A 10562-nucleotide genomic window follows, 5' to 3' on the forward strand; every position below is an offset into this window, starting at 1 on the left:
TAATTTTTTTTGTGTTAGAACCTAAATTTAAGATGAAAGTTCATGTAATTTAACCGTATACAAAAAGATTTTACAAAAGAAATAAATTAATTTAAGATTTTCATATAAAATAGTTCAATGGGAAACAATAAGATTTGAAAGAAAAAACAAATCAATTTAAGATTTTCATATAATTAATACAGGTTTAATTAATATCTATAGTCCAATTTATTTATTTTTAAACTATGGGTACATATCTATTACTCATAAGCCAAACTAAGGAAGTTCTCTACAAAAACAAATACTAAATGCCATCATAAATGGAAGAAACAAGTAAATGTAATTAATATTATTTTTCTGTAATAGAGAAATAATACAGCTAAAAATTAGAGTTTTATGATTATCAGTATTAAATCAAATATTTGAATATTTAAATCAGCTCAATTTGCCTTGATTATGACATTCTTTGACTATTTAATATATTTAAATATATATTTAATTAACTCCCATTTCTTAATTATATATTGCTAAGATCCCATTTCTTAATTGCAGTGTACTTGAAGAAGACCTATAAAAAAAAACACCAATAATACAAGTGTAAATTATTATTATTATTATTATTTGGTATATATCCCATGTTTCTTGTGTGAAACAAATAACACTTCTCATCTTAATTTTGACCATATTTTAAAAATAATAATATTTATATTATTTAATTAATTTTCCTATTTGATTGGATCAGTATAGTATATGACAATATTATATATATTTGAAAACCCTTGGACATTAATTTCTCATATATTTTTTTTATATTTTTCTCAATGAACCTATATATTGATCATGATCAATAATATTTATTATTGAAAAGCAAACAATTTAATTAATTTGAGATAATATGTAATACAATTTGGTAAACTAATATAATTGGTTGAGATCCTTATCAAAATATTTATTTTAAGAAATAGATACAGATTAACTACTTATGCACATGCCTTATTTCTAAAAATGATTAATAAATAGATTTCCATGATCTTCTAATAGAATATGATTTGGATTGAAGATAATATAATGAGTTATTTTCTAGATAATTCTAGCCAAGTATTGTTGAAAAGATTGTGGATTTATAATAGTGCACTGATCTTAATTTATTACAAGTAATTATATACCATACAATTTTGTTGATCATAAATTTAATATTTATTAAAAAAAAGGAAAAAAATAATTGATTTATAAAACAACCCATACAAAAGGTAAAAGATATTAGATTAATATTTGTTTGCTATGTTTTTTTTAAAAAAAAAATTATCATATCATTATTATTTTAACTCTCATATTACTTCTTTCATCAACTAAATTAACTCGATCTACTTTATTTTTATTAAATTTAAATATAAAAATACATTTTAATAATGAAACCAATTAAATACACAAATAACTTTAAGAACCTCAATAATAAATTGCCGGCCCTAGGGTAAGGCAACCAATACACTTGCATAGGGCCCCCACTTTTATAGGGCCCCCATTTTTTTATATTTAATAATATTATATTATTAATATTATTTTTTCCTCTTTTTTCTCTTTTAATATTAAATATATATTATAAAAATAACTTTTTTATCTCCTTTTTAGTCTCGTATTATAATATATTAATTATTTTATTTTATTAATTAAAATTAAATTTTTTTTTTACTATTTTAGGGGCCCAAAATTTAAATTTGCATAGACCCCAAAATATCAAGGCTAAACTCTAAACCCTAAAACCCTGTTAATAATAATAATAATAATTGATAACCTCAAAAAAAAACCCTCAAGTTATTAAAAAAAATACATTTTAATAATTAAACCAATTAAAAACCCGAATAACTTAAAAAAAAAAGCACATTTTTTTATCAAACAAATTTTAAAAAAAAAAAATCAAATTACCAATACAGGCTATACAGCTATGTGGATTTATGATGTTCTCATTTTCTTGTCTAATAATAATTTATACAAAGTTGAATCTTAGGCATAGTTTGATTCGATCTAACTTATTTGTTAAAAGTTTTTAATTTACATAATGTTAGGTATGTTTGATACATTTAAACGTTTCGATTTATCTTTCTCAATAAGTTAAATGTTTAAATGTTTCGGTTTATCTTTCTCAATGTTATAGATTTATCCAACTTATTCGTTAAATGTTTGAATTTAATTATGAGCGATAGTTTATTCCTATTTAAGGAGCTTAATTATCACACAATCTTAGTTGTGCTTAACAAAACCAATCAAACTAGCCCTTAAACTACAATAGTTATATATATACCATTTATTTTAAAATTGATTTGACTTATGATTTGTGGTGTCAACAATTTGATCTATTAAGATGATAAAATTCTTGTGTGGTGTTAATTAATTGCTAATTCCATTTTTAAGTAATTAATCTAAATTCTAATTAGCTATGTGCCACATCTTAATTAAATGTTCTTTTTGTTCAAGAATGAGTGGACAAGCAATACATAGTACGAACATATGACGCAAACAACAAAAAGTCGGTCATTTGTTTAATTAGTTTGTGTTTAATGTTAATCCAATCAAAATGATTTAATTAGTTTTTAACCTTATCTCTTTATAGTGTTATAAACTATATATATTTAATATGAGGACTATAGAGAATTGTTCTCAGCCACGAAATATTTATCCCTTAATGTATTATTTAAAAGATAAAATTAAAGTATACAAGTTAGTTAATTAAGAATTTAATTGGAATTGTTAATTACATGTGTATAAATAGGTGATAAATAGTCTTCTATGTATTTTTGATAACGTATACGGTAATATTTAGACATCATATATATTATTTTAAATGAAAAAGTAATTTGAGTAAGAATCGAATTTATAAATAACATTTTAATTATTATATAATTTATGTATACGAGGGAAATTTTATAAATATATTTAAAACATAATTGTTTAATCTCTTGTTATAAAATAAAACAATGTTACAATTTACCCGGAAAGGAGAAAATAAATTTTACTTTTTCTAATATACTTTTGATTTAAAAGATCAAAATATTACGGTTCGATTATATTTGAAAACGCTTTAGATTGAAGCAAAGTAATAACTTTGGAGTGTGATGTTAATTTTTCTCAATTTAAAAATAAAAATAAAATAATAAAGCTTATAAAATCTTCATATAATTATAATAGCTTTAGGAATTAAAATATTAATTACTCCATGAAAAGAAGAAATACAAAATTGACTACAACTTTACAGCAATGTTTGGCATGCACTTGGGTTAGACCACTCATTTGGATGCCATAGATGGCTAATTATACTTTGCTTAGTTTGCCATGTTTTTTTAGTTACTATATATAACTTTTGAAAAAATATCATTAAATATAAAAAATAAAGTTCGTTTAACATAACAAAATAAAGTAAAATAAAATGCAATACAAGAAAGACAGTCAAAGGAGAAAAAAAATAAAGACAATAGTTCACGGACAAAAAAAAAAATTACATGCATTAAAGTTTTCAAGAAGGTCGACATAACCAACTCCACAGACTTTTTAGAACAAATTTCATATAGTGTCATAATAATTGCGTTATAGATTATACGCATTAATCGAATACAATGACTAAAAAAAGTGTAACATGATGTATAACTCAACGATTCAAGCCCGTCGTACTCATATATGTTGTCTTGATCCAAGCATTCTAACAACTTGTACAAAATTAATGATAATTCAAAATAATAGTAAAACTTCAAGTAATCCCTTGAGCTTATTTAGGATCCTAACAAATAATAACTTCATCTTATACGTGTCTTTGAAGCCTAAAATTATTTAAAAATTAGTATTATTATTACTATCACAATTATTTTTAAAAATTGTCAAATAAAAAAAACATGTAAGTGATTTTATTATAATTTATATGAAAAGATTGATTAAATTAAATAAATAAATAAAATTAAGAAAAAGGTGATTTTTGATAATTTGTAGATGAATATAGATAAATAAATTGATTAATTTTTTCTAACAAATATTTTTGGTTTTTGATTTATTTTATTGTTAGATGAGTCTATGTTCCGATTACATTTTGGTGGATTATTTGACAAAAAATAATCGGAAAATATTGGTTGTAAAAATTATTTACGATGCTATTATCATTAGGATGTCAAAGGATTGGTCGGAAAAATCGTTAATTTATTTGAGGAATATTATTTGAGATGCTATATATATTTGAGAAATGATTAGGGCGACAGAATTATAATAAAAGCAAGACTAAGAATTCGATGTGGCATGCCACGTCGTCGCCCTTTATTTTTTTAATTTATTTTTTCCTTCGTATTGTGATTCTTTGTTTCCCCGCCTCTTCTTTTTCTTCAGAAACATTTCTTCTTCTTCAACGATTTTCAAGTTTTCAGAAACAAAACGATTCGTCTCTTCGTCTTCTCAAAAATGGTAAAAATTCATGTTCGAAAACCCTAAAAACCCTATTGAGTTTGTCTCTTCGATAACTCATAAGGCCATGTTCAGGAATTCATAAGTTCATGTTTGGGACTTTTTTATGTTAAAAAAAATGAATTTCAGTTATGCATTCCATAAAAAAATAATTCGAGAACTCATAAGGCTATGTTCGAGACTTTTTTATGTCAAAAAAACTTGAATTTCAGTTCCGCAATCCATAAAAAAAATCATGTTCGAGAACTCATAAGGCTATGTTCGGGACATTTTTATGTTATAAGTAACTTGAATTTCAGTTCTGCATTCCATAAAAAAATCATGTTCGAGAACTCATAAGGTCATGTTCGGGATCTCATAAGGCCACGTTTGGAAATCATAAGGTTATGTTTGAGACTTTTTTATGTTAAAAAAAACTTGAATTTCAGTTATGCATTCCAGTAAAAAGTCATGTTCAGTAACTCATAAGGCCATGTTCGGGACTTTTTATGTTACAAAACACTTGAATTTTAATTCTGCATTTTATAAAAAAAATCATGTTCGGAAACTCATAAGGCCTTGTTTAAGACTTTTTATGTTAAAAAAATGTTTGAATTTCAGTTCTGCATTCCATTAAAAAGTCATATTCGGGAATTCAAAAGGCCATGTTTGGGACTTTTTATGTTAAAAAAACTTGAATTTCAGTTCTGCATCCCATTAAAAAGACATGTTCGGGAACTCATAAGGCATTGTTCTTATGTTAAAAAAAACTCTGAATTTCAGTTCTGTATTCCTTAAAAAAAGGCCTGTTTGAAAACTCATAATGCCATCTTCGGAAACTCATAAGGTCATGTTGTGGACTTTTTATGTTAAAAAAAATAAATTGCAAATATGAATTCCATTAAAAAGTCTTGAACATACCTTGTTTAGCGCCTTATAAGGTCATGTTCAGGACTTTTTCACGATTTTTTTTATACATTATTTTTTTATTATTATAATTTTTTTAAACGTGAATTTTTATTTTATTTATTTATTTCTCCAGAGCATTTAAATATACAATTTACAGTGGCAGCAAGCTATGATAGAAATAACTATAAAGTAGAAATTGTTTAATTAATTAAATAGTGTAAGTTCTTCTTTAACACTATCATTTTCAGAAGTTATTAGTTAACCACTTCAACTTTAATTGAAATAATTGCTCACTATTTACTTGTCATTATCCACTGAGGATGTCACGGGCATCTATGACTTCTTCTTCTTCTTTTTTTTTTACCGTCGGAACAAATATACCCTATAGATTAATTAATAAATATATATAAAGTCTATAAATTATATAAGTAAAAAAACAAACCTTTGTGAATGAGATAAGGTGGACAAAGTCCAATAGAGCCAATAACATTTTCTTTCATTTATAACAGGTCATAGAATACTAATCTTTCATGTGATAAAAAAATTACTTAAAATTTTATTTCAATTTCCATTAAGAATTCTCTTAATAATTAAAATGGGTCATGTATCAAAAACAAAAACAATTTTTTTTATTAAATACATTTTATGTTATATTTAATAAATATAATAATTTAGTCTATTTTTTTATAAAAAAAAAATCTATGCATAATGATATAAATTTTACGTTTAAACATAATTATAAAAACAATAAAAAAACACGAGTGTTCACCTTGTCACCAAACACATCCGAAACATAACGAGATTAACCATTACTGAGCAACAATAAAAACATAAATAAAAAATGATCACCAACGAACAAACATAGCATAAAATTCAGCGTTAACGAACTCGGAGATACTCAAGAAATTAATTGTGTTGTGGAGTTCACCGACCGCCTTCACTAATTTTTCATAAGAGATCTCATATATTGCTATAATAACAATATTGTGGAGTAAACGCATCGATCGACAGCGATCACTGAAGTCCTACGGGTTTTTTCGAACTACATAGTCTATTAGAAAATAATCGGGATAAGGACTCATTGACTCAATCCAACTGAACTCACAGTTTCTATCCAAACATTCCAGCAACTGACGATTGACTCATACATCACTCACTCAATGTCAATCATGTTCCAAAATAGGTTCTAAATTAGTCACTCGTTTGTAATACATAAGAAAGTGAGGTGTCATTTATATCTCTTCGCTACACATTTACAACGACTAACCATAATGCATTTTTTTATGCATTTATCATCCGTCAAGATCCCTACTCCATCCAAAAAATGAAATTTTTGAAAAGAATTTAGAATCTCACAACTTTTACACTACAACAAAATAGACTTTGGATGACACATAATCGCCAACCCATATTAAGCGTTGGCAAAAGTCAGGAAAAAAAATGTTTTTGCCAACCTTTCAATATCTTTGACAACCCTTATTTTATTATTCCTTTAAAAAATTTTATAAGCAAATAATTAGATAAAATTTTGTTTTAATATTTTATAATTTTATTTTATAATTTTTATTTTAAATTTTATTTTGTAATAATATAGATTATTATTTTTTTTAATCAGATTATATACTTATTTTTATTTCAAAACTAAAATTTATTAATATTTTGAGTTAATTAAATATAAATTCATTATTAATATTAAATTAATTAAATAGAATTAATACTCTATTAAATAAAATAAATATTTTTTAAAATAAATAATGTAATAAAATTAGTTATTAAATAAGTTATTTATAATTTCAAGTTAAATTTAATAAATTTATAATTGGGCTATTTTAATGGTATTGTAAATTTTGTATGGACTTTTTTCAAATGATATATGGACTATTTTATTTTAACGGTGTCTTTTTAATAGATTTACTAACTTGGGCTTACACCAATAAACTTTTCAATTATTAATACTAGGTTTTTATAATTTTGCTCACTAACATCATCCATCCATCTGCGCCGCTTCCTCTTCCCCGGACACCATCTTCAACTTTACACATCGAGATTCAGAGAAGAGTAAGAGGTTGATCTAAGTTCTGCTAAGTTACGGATTTCTGCATCAACGACTTTCATTTTATTCATCGGCAGACTTCTCTTCGTTTCCGTCTTCATTCTCTCAGTTTGGCAAGAGTAAGCTAGCTTCTTTACCTTCTTTAATCAGATCCATCCTTTTATGCTTTCGCTCTTCCTGTTTAAGCACATTCTTTTCTCGATTCCGTAGTTTCATCTCATTCTATGATTTATTGCTTCGTAGTTTATTGTTGTTGGAAGATACAGATGAACTCTGTTTCATTCTCCAAGAATATGTTTAGCTAGTTTCTGCTTATCATGATGCGAATTCTAATCAATAGATCTCGTTGGTTTAGTACCGTATTTGATGATTTTCCTGGCCATTGATCGCTAATACTTGATACTTGTACAATAGATCTAATTTTTGTAGGTTTTAGTTACTCTCTAGGGTGTATTCTTTTGTGATAAAATAGTGTATCTATATGATTGTGGTTTTGTTTAGTCTCTTCTATTGAAGATAAACATTGACAGTAATTTCTCAAATTTCATGGCTATGAAGGTCTCGGCCTAGGTTAATCTGATCTTCTTTAGTATATTTGTAACACAGCTTTGTAAATCTTCTTATCTAAGTTTTTATAAGTTGTTGATTCTGAAGGCAACAAAAGAAAAATGGTAGTCTTTGATATTTGTTAATATATTAGTATTCATCTTTCCCTTTAAGCAAATGGAAGATAATGATGAAAAGATCCTTCTAATAAACCATTGATGTTGGCTCTCAGGGTTCAGTGAATTTGGGGTTGATGGTGGACCAGCGGCCAAGACCCTGAAACCGAAGTTCAACATCTTCTTGAAGCATGCGACTGATCATACTGGTTTGAAAGTGTCAGATGTTGAAGTAATAATCAACTAGTCAGTCTGATATAAGATGGTTTTGAAAAAAAAAACATAATTGTTTTCTGATATGATTGTTCTTTTTTTTGACAGATCAAACATTTAATTGCAGCTTCAATTGTTATAAATGGATTGGGAAGCTTTCTTTTCATCTTTGGGAGTTCAATTGGAGCCTATTTACTTGGTCTGTAGTAGGTATAATATTTTTCTTTTTTATTAGAATTTGATATTGAATTCATCTCACAGTTTAGTTCTGTTTCAGCTTCTTCACAAATTGATAGCCACTCCAATCTTGTACGACTTCTACAACTACAATGATGACAGAAAAGAATATGGTCAACTTTTTGTTAAGTTTACACAGGTACAAATAACAGTCCATTTTCTCTTTAGGATTCAAGATAAGGAACATAATTGATGGTCATTTTTTTGTTTTTTTTGTTTAGAGTCTGGCATTGTTTGGGGTAATACTGTTCTTCATCGGTATGAATAAAAGATCTTCATCACTCTCTGTTCTTCCCATTTCGTGATTTGTAAGTATTCTTCCATCATTTCATAAAATTTCTATCTATAGATCTGCATTTATCCATGTATTATCATATCTATTAAGTCGATTCGAGCTTTATCCATTTCCGATTTCGATTTCTCGATCTTATATGAATTAGAAATATATATACCATAGTTTAAAATCAAATGATGAATTCTTCTCATGATTTGTGATAATTAGGTGTTTTTTAAACCGAAGATGTCAACAGCTATTGATGTTCCTCCTAAAGGTGGATTTAATCTCGACCTATGTTGGTGAAATGAAATGCTATTGAACAAAGGACTGAAATCTTTATCTTTCCTTAAGACTGGAACTACCATTGTTGGCTTAATCTTATAGGTAACTTGTTTTCTTCACGATTCTCTGACTTCTCTCTATTGAACAAGCATTAATTATTGTTTCTAAATTGATTTGTAGGATGGTGTTATTCTTGGATCTGATACCCGAGCTACTGTATGACCAATTGTGGCTGATAAAAATTTTGAGAAAATTTATTACATGGCTCCTAATATCAATTGTTGTGGAGCTGGTACTGCGGCTGATACCGAGGCTGTTACAGGTGATGTTATAGTTTTCTATATGTTATTATGATAACATCGATTTTACAAAATGTTAAACGTCTTTTGTCGTTTCTATTGTCTGTTTAGATATGGTTAGTTCATAGTTGAAGCTACATCGATTCCATACTGGTCGTAATTCAAGAGTGGTGACTGCTCTTACATTGTTGAAAACTCGTCTTTTCGGGTATTAATATTATCTTGTTATTTGAATGTTTTTTGTTTAGATTAGTTTATAAACTTATATTTGATGATTATTTAGTTACCAAGGACATGTCTCTACTGCTTTGGTTCTTAGTGCTTTGGTTCTTGGTGGAGTTGACATTACTGGTCCACATTTACACACTGTGAGTTATATCTACAGAAAAATATTCAACTATATCAGAAAATGTTATTTTTATGCAATAATCGGTTTGCAGATTTATCCTCATGGATCAACCGATACTCTTCCATTTGCCACGATGAGTTCTGGTTCACTTGCTGCTATGGCGATATTTGAACGAAATATCGTGAAGGTCTTACTGTAAGTAAGATTATATTATCACTTGTTAAAAAAAGTCATTTGAATTATTTTTCTGATTATGGCCTTCAGTCCTCAGAAGGAGGAAGGGGTCAAGTTGGTAATTGAGGCTATTTTCTCTAGTATATTCAATGACTTGGGTAGTGGAAGCAATGTTGATGTTTGTGTGATCACAAAGGTTAGTTCACTTTCTCACTTTGTTTTAGGAGACAGACAAAGATGACCATTTTTACCATTTTGAAGAAACACTTTCTTAATGTCAGTTATTTTAGGTTTTATATTAGACATCTAGAGTTTGTTTGATGTTATATGAAGGATAATTTTTTGATAGTTTGGTTGATAATGAAGTGAATTATGATGGGCCCTAATGTTTGATTGTGTACGATCTTTGCAGGGACAAACAGAGTATTTAAGAAACCATCTACGCCTAATCCTCGTACTTATGTTAGCGAAAAAGGCTATACCTTCTCCAAGAAGACTGGTTAGTAAACATCATTTATTCTGCTTTATTATTCTACATGCCTACATCATGTGTTCTAGGAGAAAATATTTCTTCATGTTTGTAGTGCATGTCTTAGTCATACTCCTTTTTCTTTCTTTGAAAATAAATGATTTCATTACTTGTGATAAAATACGAAAGTAAAACCAAACCTGTTACTTGTGATAAAATACGAAAGTAAAACCAAACCTGACA

General features: G+C 27.0%; 1 protein-coding gene and 1 pseudogene across 1 annotated transcript; both read left to right on the top strand.

Moving 5' to 3' along the window:
- The first annotated feature begins 7296 nt into the window (after positions 1 to 7296).
- On the top strand, positions 7297 to 10354 carry LOC124941113 (annotated as a pseudogene).
- On the top strand, positions 8026 to 8774 carry LOC124941622. The gene is made up of 5 exons (XM_047481967.1): positions 8026 to 8044; positions 8136 to 8251; positions 8341 to 8438; positions 8494 to 8608; positions 8691 to 8774. The coding sequence occupies exons 1-5, from the start codon at positions 8026 to 8028 to the stop codon at positions 8772 to 8774; spliced, it is 432 nt and encodes a 143-aa protein (XP_047337923.1).
- Positions 10355 to 10562: the final 208 nt, after the last annotated feature.

Source organism: Impatiens glandulifera, chromosome 6, assembly GCF_907164915.1.
Source record: "Impatiens glandulifera chromosome 6, dImpGla2.1, whole genome shotgun sequence".
Lineage (NCBI taxonomy): Eukaryota > Viridiplantae > Streptophyta > Magnoliopsida > Ericales > Balsaminaceae > Impatiens > Impatiens glandulifera.